This window comes from Prionailurus viverrinus, chromosome E3, assembly GCF_022837055.1.
Source record: "Prionailurus viverrinus isolate Anna chromosome E3, UM_Priviv_1.0, whole genome shotgun sequence".
Taxonomy (NCBI): Eukaryota; Metazoa; Chordata; class Mammalia; order Carnivora; family Felidae; genus Prionailurus; species Prionailurus viverrinus.
In genome coordinates this window covers 4,255,233-4,270,831 of record NC_062576.1, presented here as the reverse complement: position 1 = coordinate 4,270,831, position 15,599 = coordinate 4,255,233, and the positions used below count along the sequence as shown (strand labels likewise).

At 46.0% G+C, this 15,599-nt stretch overlaps 2 protein-coding genes across 3 annotated transcripts in view; both read right to left on the bottom strand.

The window, feature by feature from the left end:
* WIPI2 (WD repeat domain, phosphoinositide interacting 2) overlaps positions 1 to 6,833 on the bottom strand; it is a 39,803-nt gene extending 32,970 nt beyond the window's left edge. Inside the window, exon 1 of one of the 2 annotated variants that reach the window (XM_047837972.1) lies at positions 6,563 to 6,833. In XM_047837972.1, coding sequence (XP_047693928.1) covers positions 6,563 to 6,636 — 74 coding nt within the window. In that variant the 5' untranslated portion in view covers positions 6,637 to 6,833. The remainder of the gene's footprint in view (positions 1 to 6,562) is intronic. The other variant, XM_047837973.1, reaches the window with a different exon arrangement.
* A 1,699-nt stretch (positions 6,834 to 8,532) lies between these two features.
* LOC125154656 (NADH dehydrogenase [ubiquinone] 1 beta subcomplex subunit 1-like) lies at positions 8,533 to 8,819 on the bottom strand. The gene has a single exon (XM_047839188.1). The coding sequence runs from the start codon at positions 8,817 to 8,819 to the stop codon at positions 8,568 to 8,570; it is 252 nt and encodes an 83-aa protein (XP_047695144.1). The 3' UTR covers positions 8,533 to 8,567.
* Positions 8,820 to 15,599: the final 6,780 nt, after the last annotated feature.

The following is a 15,599-nucleotide window of genomic DNA, read 5'->3' as shown; positions in this document are numbered from 1 at the left end:
GCCACTGAGTGAAGCAGTTCCCCACCGGAAGATTACTACTCTCCAGAAAGTGACTGACCGCGGGGGGGCTGGGGGGGAACAAAAGGAAGTCCAGCTCTGAGAAACAGAGGACGAGCCAATCAAGCAGGATGCGTGGGGCGTATGGGGAAGCAGCGACTGGACGGTTCTGAATCTAGTGTCTGGAAAAATGTGCAGACAAGTGGAGGCAGAAGACAAACCAGAAGACTAGAAAGACTGAACACCGACGTTTCCTAGCGGGAGTATCTGCACACCAAGACAAAACTTAGGGCTACTTCAAGGGCTATTTCATCTATTAAAAACTTGAGATTTCCAACCCTTCTCTTGCCCATAGGTAGAAGAAATGTATTCCAAGAATGGAGCTACTGTAAGCACTATGAAATTTTTAAGTTGTAATTGGTTCATCTTAGAAGTATAAACAAAAGCAAAACTCTTTGGGGCACCTGGGTGGCTCAGCCGGTTAAGCGTCTGACTTGATTTCGGCTCAGGTCATGATCTCATGGTTCGTGAGATCGAGTCCTGTGTTGGGCTCGGCGCTGAGAGCGTGGAGCCTGCTTGGGAATCTCTCCCCCCTGACCCCAAAATATGTAACTTAAAAAAAAAAAAAAAAAAAAAAAAAAAAGCAAAACTCTTTCTACCTTTTTTTTTGCAAAAATACTTCACTGTTTTGAATTAATTGTATCAATGAGGTAATTAGATATTTTTACCTGTAAATAATTTGAAAAGCAATAAAGAAGCCAACAAAAACATAAATATCCAGAACTAAAAATAAGACGAAAATCTCAGCAGTCTATAACTTTTGGGAAATGTTTTCCAGATAACTAATGGTTGCTATTTTAAGCACCGATAGATTCTTTCTATTTTTGCTTAAAAAATGAAAAAGGTGTTCTTGTATATGCTTTCCTGTATGCCTATCACAAGGGGGTGGGAGATTCTTAACATTTTCCTGGAGTCCTATGGGAGTGATCATTAAACCTACTGTACTATTACAATACGGTGACCCTCTCAGACCCTACCAAGGAGATGAGGGTTTTGTGTGTGTGACCACAAATGGTCAGACTGTAGTGTTGAGCTGCTAAAAATATTTTCCATTTATTCTTTTGCAGAGAGGTGTCACTTCCTTGTGACCCTCTCCCCAGGATTAACAGCTCCTCTCCCTTTCTAATTTGTTGACTTAGAAACCCAATCGCCAGCCTTATTGACACTATATATAAAATAAGCTTAGGGAGGGCTTCTTTCATGGGCAAACTTAATGAGCTTTAACTGGTTTATGAGAAACTAGATTTTGATTCTATGCTCCGAACAAAAGAATCTGTCAAAACTGGCCTTTGGTGATCAAACATCAGAACTTTGATGTCCTTACAAATATTCAGAAACTGCTTTAGGATATTAAATACCTTAGCTACAATTTTAATTGTGTGGTTTGTAAAACTGCTGTGCACCTCCATCAATAAGAAATACAAGCACATATATTTCAATTATTTTTCCCTATATATCCATGGCATAGTTCGAGTATATATTTTATCAGTAAAAATGGATGTTTTTATTTATTTTTGAGAGAGAGAGAGAGACAGAGTGTGAGTGGGGAGGGGCAGAAAGAGAGGGAGACACAGAATCCGAATCAGGCTCCAGGCTCTGAGCTGTCAGCACAGAGCCTGACACGGGGCTCGAACTCAGGAACAGTGAGATCACGACCCAAGCCGAAGTCGGACGCCCAACCGACTGAGCCACTCAGGCACCCCCTAAAAGTGGATGTTTTTAAAGGGTGGTAACACCAATGATCAGGTTCATACATCCCTCTTTGGGACTGATCCTGCTTTTAATAATTTCTCATGATTTGCCTGACCATACAATGGCAGACATATTAATGGGAGAGGCACAGTAACAAGGAAGCTTGAAATTCCCTTATTAAATAACCTTATCCCCCAATAAATGTTTGTGTAGTTTTTTTTTTTTTTTTTTTTTTTTTTAAGGTAACACAATGAGATCTTTTACAGCCGAAGGAGAAAAACCAGCTTACTATCCTAGAAAAAAGGTTATATTTACTCAGTCCCACGTTTCAACACCACAGCCCGGCCTTCACCTGCGCCTGGTGTCAAAATCCAGAGACCCTGTTATATAGTCTTGAGACGAGGCCTAAGTCCTTTGCCAGGATGGGAGAGTGAGTGCTTGTGAGACATGCTGAGGGCCAATCCTCTTCATTTTCACCACACCCCCCTTTATTCCACTTCGAGAGCTTCCCTAGGCTGCCGATCCTGAGCCTTTTGGGGATTCTGCAGTTTACACCAGGTTGGCTCTCTGCTTTCTCCACCAGCAATCCGGATCACCTTCCTGTACTACTTGCTAGCTTCTAAAATGTTGCTAGTGACTCCTTCCTCATTCTCCCTATCCTATGGCTTTCAGTCTCTTAAAATATTTTTTGAGGGGCGCCTGGGTGGCTCAGTCAGGCTCAGTCGGCTGAGCGACCGGCCAACTCCCGATCTCGGCTCAGGTCATGATCTCAAGGTTCCGGAGGTGGAGCCCCTTGTCAGGCCGGTGCGGACAGCCTGCTTGGGAAGCTCTCTCCGCTCCTTCCTTGCTTCCCCCTCTCCCCACGGTAAATAAATAAGCTTAAATATATATCTTTGGGTAATTTGTTGACTGACATTTCAGTAGGGTTTTGGGAGGGGCCAAAACAAATGCCTCTGTGTGATGCACCATCTTTAACTGCAAGTCTATCACTGAATTGAAACTTGAGCGCTCAATATCTAAAAGATAGTAGGGGCGCCTGGGTGGCGCAGTCGGTTAAGCGTCCGACTTCAGCCAGGTCACGATCTCGCGGTCCGTGAGTTCGAGCCCCGCGTCGGGCTCTGGGCTGATGGCTCAGAGCCTGGAGCCTGTTTCCGATTCTGTGTCTCCCTCTCTCTCTGCCCCTCCCCCGTTCATGCTCTGTCTCTCTCTGTCCCCAAAATAAATAAACGTTGAAAAAAAAAATTTTTAAAAGATAGTGAATTTCCACTAAAAAAAAGCGTGAATCAGATCTTTCTCTTAACTCCTTTTTCTTTCGTAAACTCTTACCAATAGTTAGTCCCGAAAGGCTTTCCCTTCCTACTATCTTACTTGATTAGAGTTAGGTGGCAACAGTGCACACGCATAAAAAGGAACCCAAGGAGGACACCTCGTAGACCCTGGGGCCCTACTTAGTAAGTCTGCTCCACAGCAGGCTCTTCCCGCAGCTCCCAGCATTTCCACCGCAGGCCTCCAGCTGGTTAGCCCTGATGCCTTGACAACTCCATAGCAGCCGAGCAGAATTCATCTTTTGCCCCAAACCGAGTCCCCAAAATGGAATCACTGTTCACACTAGACCCAAACCAGAGACTTGGGAGTAACCTGAACTTCCCTGCACCACGCCTGTCCCACGGGTCACACCAAGTCCTGATGGCTGACTGGTCTTTTCTCCACGGGCCACTGCTGTTGGACAATATCCTCCTGGGTGACTGTCCTGCCCTCCTCCAACACTCCCTCTACCCAGCCGACAGAATGGCCTAAAACTTTAAGGTTGAAGGATCCTTAAAGACCATCTACAATCAAGCCTCTCGATTTACGGATGAGAAAAAAGTGGAGAGAAGGGACTTTCCCAGAATAACAACCGTAACTGTAGAAGAAACTCAGTTAAACAAGCATCTCTATGATTTTCTGGACGCTAACAACTTCAATCCTGTCAGCAGGAGACCTGGAGAATCAAGTCCCTTTCTTTATTCTACCCCTTTTTGAAGTGTAGTTTAAAAAGGACATCGCCAAATCACAGATTTCCCACTAGACGAGCGGCATCCACTGGAGGAATTTAGTCCTTGACATTTCCATTTCAGGGATACTCTTACTAGTTTGTTGACTTCAATTTCAAAAGCCAAAAATTCCTCCAAAGTAAACCGTTCAAACGGTTACTTTCAGAAACCAGCACTGGAACTAACCAGTTAAGAGCGAGATGACTGAAAACAACTGTTCTCAGTGCCTCTTTCACGGCTCTAACTAAAAAATAAACAAACAAATAGTAAAAAAACAAAAACAAAAACAAAGCACTTCTTCATACTTTTAGGATGAGAATCCTAGGAAAATTAACACAATATTTGAAACCATATTACTAGTACAAAAAGCAGGACAGATAGTTTGGTGTACAGGGAATATTCTTTTGTTAAGCATTATTGTGTAACATACATGTATTCTATTAAGTGAAATTGCTTCCAGATTTTCTCACTGAACACAGTGAATGTGGATCCTAGACCGACAACCTTTGTCTTGTGAAAAACTGTGTTCTTCTATTAAGTTCTGGAGACGGGTAAAGGAGACAAAGGGGTAAACTGTACAGCCTTTCCTCATAAACATGTCTATTTCTTCAAGACAAATTAGTCATTTTAATCAATGATTAAATCCTGTCTTCCCATTTCTTAATAATTTACTATAATCCTATCCTACTATTTCTTAACAGTTTACATTCGTGGTATATCAAGGTTTCTGGCAAATCCAAGTTATGACACAGAAACCTCCTGAACTTTCAGACTCACTGAGGAGTGAGAAAGCACGGGACTTCCAAGTGTGAAAAGGTCTAACTTCAGGCCAGACTGACATTTTCTATTGTGTATGTAATTTGAAAGCCCATTTGAAGTAACAGCCAAAGAGAATATGTTCTCATATTTGATTTCCTTTCAACATAAACGATGAATAGTGAAAAGCTGGAAAAAAAAAATGGTAGAAAACGTTTTGGAAATTCTCTAACTTACACAAGACATAAAAACCCAGAAAGCTAGCGTTTCTTAACCGATCTCAAAACACTAAGGGCTTGGGGCGCCTGGGCGGCTCAGTCGGTTGAGCATCCGACTTCGGCTTGGGTCATGATCTCCCAGTCTGTGAGTTCGAGCCCCGCGTCGGGCTCTGTGCTGACCGCTCCGAGCCTGGAGCCTGCTTTGGATTCTGTGTCTCCCTCTCTCTCTGCTCCTCCCCCGCTTGCGATGTGTCTCTGTCTCAAAAATAAAAACGTTAGAAAAAAATTTAAAAACAAAACCAAAAAACACTAAGGGCTTAAAAACCAATCTCAGTTTGAAATGTTCTATTCGCTTCCTGGGTTCACATAACATAGTCTATCCCGATCACAACCACTGGCAACAGGTTATTCAACATGCTTTTGCTGTGCTGGGTTTTACTCACGTGGAACACTAAGCGTTTGGTAGTTTTAATCTTTAAAGACTGCTACAGTATGATGCCTAAATTCACCATCCTCAAAATCCTACTTTTTGGGTAGAGAAGACAGTGGCAGAGTGGGAAGGACAGTGGAAGAGACTCGGGCCTGCCCACGCTCCACATTAACCAACTCTGGGATCCAGGCACAGCTCTGAGCCTTTGTGAACCTCAGTTTCCTCATCTGCACTTGGGAAAAGGGGATCTGCTTCCTTCTAACCTCAGCGCAGTCCCACTGCCGGGCCACCCGGCACTAACCTCACAATTCTGGGGCGGCGCTACCGAGTACCCGCGGCATGCCACGGACTTGATGCCTGCTTGCCATTGTACAATGAACTCTTCAATTAAAAAAATAAAATAAAATAAAAATCTCATGTTCTACTTTGCTGACTCCATTCCGCCAGTAACAACTCGACCAACTACTTACTATGAAGCCAATGACCCATTCCTCCTCACTTACATCACTTCCTCTTACTCACTTCCCAAGATGGCTCTCCTCCCTTCCACAGCTCCTTCCTTCTCCAGAAACTTCATCTAGTTACTATCCTCACAGGTCACCGAGACAGCCTCTGAAGAATCAGCTTCAGACCCATAGGCGTTTGGACAAACAGCGTTCCAAATCCATGGGTTGGCATCAGTGGGCCTCTCTGTCCCTAAGGATGGGCCCATTCCCTGAAGCACCAAGACTCCTCAGGTATATTTCTCTGCCACATCCCCCTTGACTCAGTTTCTCCCCAGATCAGAGGCCGGGATTAAGGCTAAGTTTGTTTCTTGCTCGGGCAGGACATCGAAGTTACCTAAAAAAAAAAGAACAACGAGACAAGAAGAAAGGGAAAGAAAGGAAAAGGGCACTAAGATAATGAAGAGACAAGGAGAAGGGCCGGAAGAGGGAAAGAGTGGGGGGAAGAGGGCCGAGGGAGAAGGGCAGGTGGGATAAGAGGAAGAAACCCACGCTCACTGCTCCAGAAGCGGCTGGGACAACAAGTCAAGGCACAAAGTTCTGCCCCAACTTTGTGAGAAGGGAGGTCCCAAAAGGTAAAGCAACCTATCCGTCGGTGGGTGAAAAGCCTCCTTATCTCCATCACTTTCCCCGCCCAGGGATCGCAGCTCCAGCGCAGCGCCCGGAGGGTCCCCGAGGGCAGCGCCCCTCCCTCCACGCTCCAGGCCCGCCCCCGGGGACGCCCCCGCCCGCCCCGGCCTCCACCCCGAACCTCCAGGCCGAGTCTCCGGCCCTGGGCCCGGCCTCAGGCTCCCGCCCGCCCCGGCCCCGGCCCTCGGGCCCGGACCCCCTCCCGGCCCCAGGCCTCGGGCCCCAACCCCCGCCCGGCCTTACGTGTTGTCCTGGTTGAAGTTGGCGAAGAGCAGCTGGCCGGCGCCGGCCTCGCCGCTCTGACTCGCCAGGTTCATGGTGGGCGCGCGGCGGGCGGGCGGGAGGGTGGCCCCGGCCGAGGGCTCGCGCGCGGGAGGGCGAGTCGGGTGCGCTCAGGGTCGGCGCCTGGCCCCGCTCGCCGCCTCGCTGGCCGCAGCTGGCTGCCCGGGGATCAACCGCCGCCTCATCCCGTGCCCGCTCTTGTTTATGCTCAGGAGCCGGGACGCCCTGCGCGCCGGCGCGGCCCCGCCTCCTCGGCGCACGGCCTCTCAGGGCGCAGGCGTATTGCGGAGGTCCCGCCCCTTCATCTCCGGCCAGGGCTGGGGTTCCGGTCGAACACGCGCACGCGTGGGGACGCGCAGGGGCGCGCCGGGCAGGGCTAGCCGGCGTACGGAGGAAGGCGCATGCGCAAGGGAAAAGTGAGTCCCTATGGCTTTATTAATATTAAAAGTGTCCGCTGTGTGCCTGTCCTTGCGCTAAGGGTTTCTGTGCAGCATCTTATTTGATGCTTCTGGCAGGCCTGCCTAGAGACGATTGCGTCCCCACTTTACAGATTTGAAAACTGAGGCTCAGAAGTGTTAACCTATTCGCCAAGTGTTCAATCTGAGAATTGTAACCCCGTTCTTTCCCTGAGGCGCCCGCTTTCTGGATCCGTGGCGGATTCAATCATATTTACGAGACACCTTCCATGTAAACTAAATGGGCCTCCCTCCCCTCAGAGAAGTTACCCCGGAACACAATTACAAGCCGGAGTACAAGAGAGCACATGATGAGGTCACTCAACCTAGACTTAAGGGACAGGGAATGTGCAGTCAGAGAAGGCTTCCTGGAGGAGGTAAGACCTGAAGTTTGAATAGTAGGTAACCTACGGAAGCATTCTGTATGGCCAAGGTTCAGAGGTGAGAGTGTGTCCAAGGGAACGCTCTGCTCAGCGTGTCTAAGTTTAGAGTGGGGTGATGGACACAAGATTGGGCTTGTGAAACTGGAAGTGGCCAAATCGAGCGGGGTGTTGTTAAGATACATTAAGCAAGAGCCTGAACATGATCTAAACAACGGGTTGCCATTGAAAACACTTAGGCAGGAGAATGGCACAATTCAATCTGTGCGCAGGGAAGCTAATTTTTCGCCCAGAGTCAAGAATGCGTTGCAAATCCTTGAGGAAACAATGGTCCTTTCCTTTAAAGGTGCTGGCTCTCCTACCTCCCACCGAACTCAAAAACTAGTTTGAGATGGATTGTGGACGTACTCGTGAAAGGTGAAACAGTCAAGTTTCTGGAAGAAAACATAGGAGCATGCCTTGATGGCTCTGGAGCAAATGAAGTCTCCCAAACAAGTACTTTAAAAAGTACTAACCACAAAATAAAACGTTAATCTTCATCAAAACGGAGAGCAACTGCTCAGGGCGCCTGGGGGGCTCCGTCAGTTAAGTGCCCCACTCTTGGTTTCGGCTCCGGTGGTGATCTCACGTTATTGAGATCAAGCCACCCTGCTTGGGTTTCTCTCTCTCTCTCTCTCTCTCTCTCTCTCTCTCTCTGCGCCTCCCCAGCTCACTCGTGCTCTCTTTCTCTCTCTCTCAAAAATAAATAAACTTTATGGGGCACCTGGCTGCTCAGTCGGTTAAGCAGCCAACTTCAGCTCAGGTCATGATCGCGCCGGCCGTGAGTTCCAGCCCCGCGTCCGGCTCTGTGCTGTCAGCTTGGAGCCTGGAGCCTGCTTTGGATTCTGGGTCTCCCTCTCTCTCTGCCCCTGTCCCACTCATGCTCTGTCTCTCTCGCTCTCAAAAATAAAGAAACATTAAATAAATAAACTTTAAAAACAACTTCTCGTCAAGACAGGTCAAGAAGGCAAGCCTCAGAATGAGTGGGGTACATAAGCTTTCAATACATACACTTGAAATACATTTTGAAAATAGTGTGTTTTTATTTCCTAATTTTTTAAAGGTGAACATTCTTTATTTCAGTCACAGCCTTTATTTCCAGGTGACTTCTTCACTGGGTCTCAATTCCCTTTTAAGCAACACACTCTTGTTCTGGGAGGCAGTTAGTTTTTCATCATTCTTTTTGTCTAGATAACATCCAAGGACAAATCCCACGGGTACAAGTGTATGTACCCAGTGGTCACAAACAACCTGAATTACGTTCATCACGGATGCTGCGCCCTTGGTGCCAAAAAACGGCTCCACGGCCAAGGGCAACGGCGAGCTCAGCCCTGTTGTACACATTGTTGACAAAGGACTTCTTTCCAGAAAGTTAGAAGAATTTCTACAAATCAATGAGGAAAATACCAACTCATTTTGGGGTACTTGAGCATGGTACTTCAGAAAATATCAAAACGGCTAATGAGCACCTGAGAAGGTGATCATCATTAATACTCATCAAGAAAATGCAAATTAAGAGCAAATGAGATACTACAAGCATCCACCTGTTAAAATCAAATACAAATGGAGACCAGACTCGAAAATTCCGAGTTGACAACGCCAGTGTCGTCATACAAACAAAGCTTAATTTAGCTTATTTTGCAAGACTAGGAAAAGCTAACTTGACCTTGCTTGTGCCTCTGAAAATCACAAGCGAAACCAAAGTAGTTCCCCAAAGTTGATGTGAGGCGACCACCAACAAATTTCCTTTTAGTTCAGAAGATTCTAATACTGTACCCAGTCACTAAAGAGCAAATAGTCATTGCTTCCACGCTCCACACTCTAGAAGCTGCTCTATGATGCTATACCTCCGAGCCTCATTCTGTGTTTTGGTGTGAGTGCTCCTCGTTTGCAAACTGTCTTTTTGGTGGGTGCACCAGAAACTTCTAACTATTACTTCAGCAGTTCGCTGATTTTCTTTTTTTAAGTTTATTTATTTTTGAGGGAGAGAGACAGAATGCGAGCAGGGGAGGGGCAGAGAGAGAGGGAGACCCAGGATCCGAGGCAGGCTCCAGGCTCTGAGCTGTCAGCACAGAGCCCGACGTGCTAGAACTCACAAACCCCAAGATCGTGGCCTGAACCGAAGTTGGACGCTTAACCCACCCTGAGCCACCCAGGCGCCCCAATTTTCTTTTTTTGTTCTGAACTTTTGACATAACGTGTTGGCTAAAATTAAAATGATTGAGGGGCGCCTGGGTGGCGCAGTCGGTTAAGCGTCCGACTTCAGCCAGGTCACGATCTCGCGGTCCGTGAGTTCGAGCCCCGCATCAGGCTCTGGGCTGATGGCTCGGAGCCTGGAGCCTGTTTCCGATTCTGTGTCTCCCTCTCTCTCTGCCCCTCCCCCGTTCATGCTCTGTCTCTCTCTGTCCGAAAAATAAATAAACGTTGAAAAAGAAAATTAAAAAAAAAAAAATGATTGACAATGCAAAGTGTAGACAATAATTGCAGAGCAACTGGAACTCTCGTAACACTGTGAGGAAAAGTCTTAAATGGCTAGACTCCGCGCCCCTGGCTGGCTCAGGCGGCAGAGCAGTGACTCTTGATCTTGGGGTTGTAAGTTCGAGCCCCTCGTTGACTGTAGAGATCACTTCAATATAAAATCTTTTTTAAAAAATGAATTGTTAGAATCACCTGGGAAAACCCGTTTGACAGTATTTACTAAAGTTAAACATACATATTCCCTATGACTCAGACAGTTCACTTCTAGGTATATGTACTCAGTGGTAACTAATGCATATTTTCCCCAAAAGACAGGTATAGGAACGCTCACAGCTGCTTTACTCGTAATAATCGCCAACTGGAGATAACCCAAACATTCATCTACAGCAGAATGAGTAAGTAAATGGTGGTACATTCATACAGAAGAATACTACAGACCAATTAAAAGGCCATACACATATGAGTGAATCTCACAGATACAATACTGAGTTTAAAAAGCCAGATGCAAAAGAATATATGAGGCCCTGTGTGGCTCAGTCAGTTAAGCGTCCGACTCTTGATTTCAGCTTAGGTTATGATCTCGTGGTTCATAGGATTGAGCCCACATCAGCCTTCATGCTGACAGTATGGAGCCTGCTTGGGATTCTCTCTCTCTCTCTCTCTCTCTCTCTCTCTCTCTCTCTCTCCCCCTCCCCTGCTTGTGCTTTGTCTCTGAGAATAAATAAACTTAAAAAAAAGGGGGCACCTGGGTGGCTCAGTCATTTAAGCGTTCAACTTCGGTTCAGGTCATGATCTCACGGTTTGTGAGTTCGAGCCCCACGTCAGGCTCAGTGCTGACGGCCCAGAGCCTGGAGCCTGCTTTGGATTCTGTGTCTCCCTCTTCTCTTTGCCCCTCCCCTGCTCTCATTCTGTCTTTCTCTCTCTCTCTCAAAAATAAACATTAAAAAAAAAAAAAGGATATATACTGTATGAGTCCATTTATATGAAGTCAAAAATAGGCAGAGTAGTGGTTACCTCTGGCGGGGGTTTGGTTCGGAGGGGACATGAGGGGAACCGGCTGGAGTGCTGGAGCTGCCCTATGTCTTGATTTCGGTGGTTGGCTACCTGGGCACGGACATATGTAAATGTATAAATATACGTATGTGAGTGCCCATATAGCCGATCGCCAGTCACCAGAAGTCAAGATGTAACACAGGAGCAGTGTCTTTAGTGGTGTATCTATCAGTTGGCACAGCTTCCTATGGACCATTATTTTTGAACAGAGCCACATAAAGAGGTGCCTGAAGAAATCTCCTGGGTTCTCGACACAGTTCTTGGCTTCATTTGGAAAAGCCACCCGGTTTCCCCTCGTTCGTCGGAATCTATCACTTTATCCAGGATAGTAACTTCTTCTATCGGTTCAGCAAGTGAGGATTTCCAAATGGCCAGAGGGTCGACTCAGTTTCCAATCTACCTGAACCATGAGTCTGTTCCCTGGAGTAATAGGGGTCCTTTGGGTACTAGAACCTCAAAATCCAGTGAGCCCAGGGGTGTGTGGACGGAAACAAAACATTTTCAGTGGATTATTCTTTGTCATATGCAAGAAGACCCTACCACCTCCACTCCCAGTTTGCAGGCATGTATCGCCTACTGTGGAATGACAACCCAACCCCACAGGGTGTGGTCTCTTAGCTGGTGCCACAACTAAACCTTCAGTAAGCCATTCTGCCATCTCTCTAGGCAATAGGGCACATGATAAGGACAGTGAATTCCAAGGGCATGAGCACACTGTCGAAGCTTCCTCACCACCGTGTGAACTTCCGGTCAGAGGAGATGGGGTATGAACTGGATAACCCTCTTAAAAATGGTCACCTCCCTACTTTCTTCTATTCCCCATCCCTCTCCTTGCTCTCTGTCTCTAATAGTACTTATCACTTTCCGATGGACCACAAAACGCCCCCTCCTGACCAGAACATAATCCTCCACTGAGGGAGGATTTTTGTCTGTATCGGTCACTGTGCGACCCCATTCCCTAGAATGCTAGAACTTAGTCCTTGAACAACTCAGCTCTGGGCTTCCATTCCTGCGGGCCAGAATGGGCTGGCGCTCAGGGCTGCTACCCACCCGCCCAGATTTTGATTCCCTGCTCTATGATCTGGGAGATGTTGGGAACCACGGACAAGCGTTGCTGGGGAGCAGACTGGGATTGCGCCAAAGAGCTTGACCTGCGTGTGACTCAGACACGCACCCTCGTGTCCCAGCTCCCCTGGGGAGGACATGAGCTGACATTCCTGATGGCAGACAGAGCAGGAAGGATGCTCTCCTGAGCTGCTGTCATCGCTGCTTCCCTCCCTCCTGTCAACCTTAGAACAGAACCATCATCTGCCGGTGCTCAAAAAACTCCCCAAGTATTCTTCTTATGTGCAACGTTCAGAGATGAGCAATCCTCCCACAGGCGAGTTCCTAAATAAACCCGTGGGTTAAACAGCTGGCACGGAGGAGGGAACTAAGGGCTGAGTGAAAGGGTGCTGGAGCGCACCTTGCATGAGGTGAGGCAGTGGGAGAGAGGTCGGGATACGCACCACACCGAAATCGCACAGGCATACCGAGATTCGGATCCTGGTTCCGATGCTCACGAGCTGCGCCTCATCAGGTGAGCCACGTAACCTCTCCGAGCATGTTTCCTCAACAATAACAAGGGCTAGAATAATTCACCTCTGGAGAATGCTGTGGGGGTTGAATGGGTGGGAAGGAAGCCCTTCCAGAATAGTGGAGCAAGAATCTCTGAAAGCCATTCCTCCATGAAGGCAAAGAGAACGCTGGCAAAAATGATCGAAATCAACCTTTTCGGAACTCTGGAAATTAACAACAAAAGGCTTGCAACCATCTAAGAAGCTTTCGTTCAAACAAAACAGCCGCGTCTCAGCGACAACAGTGAGATTTGTGGCTTTTTAATTTTCCCTAATCTCATCTCTCTATCCAAGATCCATGGTAGCCTTGAAAATCAGCAGCCTTACAACTGTGATAGATGTAAAAACAAACAGCCTAGTGGTCACTGGAGGCGGGCAGAAAGGGCTTGGAGCTCCCCCAAAAGCCCCATCCCCAGAGAATGGTCACTATTTGACCTGCCTGATAGTTTGCTGAAAAACTCCCTTTCAGAGCTTGTCTTTATTTGATCCAAGGGTTTGCCAGCTCATCCCCAAGACATTTGACCAAAACAATCATTGGCAATTGTATTGTATTGTATTGTATTGTATTGCAACTGCCTTGAGGTTACCAGTTAGGGCGAACAAGGGACTAAGCAAAACCAAAACTGAAACGCACAAAAAACAAATCCTTGAAAGGAACGTCTGGGGGATGAGATGTCCATAAGAAGCTTTGAAATGCTCCTGGCATATTCCTGAGAGTCCACAAAAAACTCTGAGACACACAAAGAAACGGGAAAGCATGGCCCCAAAACAAGGGGAAAAGTTATTGCCTTTGAAGGGACCCAGAGGGTAGGTTTAGTGAACAAAGATTTGAAAGCATCTATTACAAATAAATTCAAAAAACCCAAAGAAACCATACTTGAAGAATTATGAGACGGGTATGATGACCGTGTCTCACCGAAGAGAATCTCAATAAAGAGACAGAAATCATAGAAATCTGTTCAGAAAATACTAGAGGCCGTCAGGCTGAAATGAAGCCATGGAAGACAGTCACTCAAAACCACATGAAGAAATAAAGAGCACTTGTAAAGCTACAACGTAGGTAAATACAGAGATAGCCTGAATGTATTGCGCTGGTAACTCTTCTTCTATTTGACTTGAAAAACAATGGCATAAAAATAAATAGAATGTTGTATTGATGGACTTCAACTGTATAAAGATGTACGAAGATGATGATTCGGTACAAAGGTCTTCGTTTTCTTTTAGCACTGCTCAACAGTTTTCCATATATAGGCCTTGCAGTTCGTTGGTTAAACTCATTCCTTAGTATTTTATTCTTTTTGATGCCAGCATAAATGGATTTTTTGTTAGTTTCATTTCAGGTGACTCATTGCTAGCATATAAAAACTCTTGATTTTCATATATTGTTCTGGTATTACCCCAATAGTTTTGCTTCAGCGGATTCCTTAAAATTTTCTGTATACACTAGCACATTATCTGCAAATAGGTTTTACTCCTTCCTTTCTAATATGGAGGCCTTTTATTTCTTTTACCTCGGCACACGTCTCTGGCCAGTTGTCCCAGCTAAAGCCTTTAGCAGAGTGTTGAAGAAAAGTGGCAAGAGCAGACATCTTTGTCTTATTCCTGATCCTGGAGGGAAAATGTTGCGTCTTCCACCATTAAGTATGAGGTTAGCTCATGAGTTTTTTGTAGATGCTCTTTATCATGTGGGTGAAATTTCCTTCTATTCCTAGCGGTTGAGTTTTATCACGAAAGGTGGTTAGGTTTTGTTAAAAGCATTTCTGCAGCTATAGGATGATCACGTGGTTTCTGTTCTTTATTCTATTAACATAGTATATTACATTGATCAGTTATCTTCCTTTCTTCCTTTATTTCTTTCTTTCTGAGAGAGAGAGAGAGAAAGAGAAAAAGAGAGAATGTGTGCACAAGGGGAGGAGAGGGGCAAAGGGGGAGAGGGAGAATCTTAAGCAAGCTCCTCATAGGGTCACCCAGGAGCCCTGACCAAATGGAATTTATCCCTGGAATGCAACATAAGAAAACTGATCAGGGGCACATGGGTAACTCAGTCAGTTAAGCATCCAACTCTTGATTTGGGCTCAGGTCATGATCTCACGATTGTAGGATCAAACCCTGAGTTGGGCTCCAAGCTGGATGTGTAGCCTGCTTGGGATTCTCTCCCTCTCTCTCTCTTTCTCTCTCTGCCCCTCCCCTACGTGAGCACTCTCTCTCTCTCTCTCTCTCTCTCTCTCTCTCTCTCTCTCTCTCAAATAAAAAAATTTATTTTAAATTCCATTTGGTCATGGTATATAATTCTTTTAATTTTCTGTCAGATACGGTTTGCTAGTATTCTCTTTTTTTTGAGAATTGTATATTAGGAATATTTTTTTTGTAGGGTTTTCTCTCCTTTTGGTATTTTTCTCTAGCTTTGTGGTAAGATAATGCTAGTCTCATAAAATGAGTTAGTAAATGTTCCCTCCTTTTCTATTTTTTGGAAGAGTTTGAGAAGAATTGATGTTAATTTGTCTGTCAATGTTTAGTAGAATTTTCCAGTGAAGCCTGTGTATAGGTCATGCTGTCTTGTTTCTTTTCATGTCTCACAATTTTTCTCGAAAACTAGACATTTTAAATAATATATTGTAGTAACTTTGGATACTGGTCCTCTGCTCCTGCCTCGGGAGATGTTATTGTTGTTGGCTTGGTAATTTGTGTATTTGTTCGGTGACTTGGTTGAACCAATTCTGAGAAGTCAATCCCACCCCTGCATCCCTCAACTCTCGGTACGCAATTTCTGATCTCCCCACTCAGGTTTTTTTCCTCTCATTTTTGCCTTAAAGTTTTTTTTTAAACGTTTATTCATTTTTGAGAGACAGAGAGAGACAGAGCTTGAGCTGGGGAGGGGCAGAGAGAGAGGGACACATGGAATTGGAAGCAGGCTCCAGGTTCTGTCAGCACAGAGCCCGACACGGGGCTCAAACCCGTGAACTGCGAGATCATGACC

Excerpts from the sequence above, each read along its gene's own strand:
- LOC125154656 (XM_047839188.1), bottom strand. The coding sequence starts at position 8,819 with ATGTGTACAACAGGGCTGAGCTCGCCGTTGCCCTTGGCCGTGGAGCCG.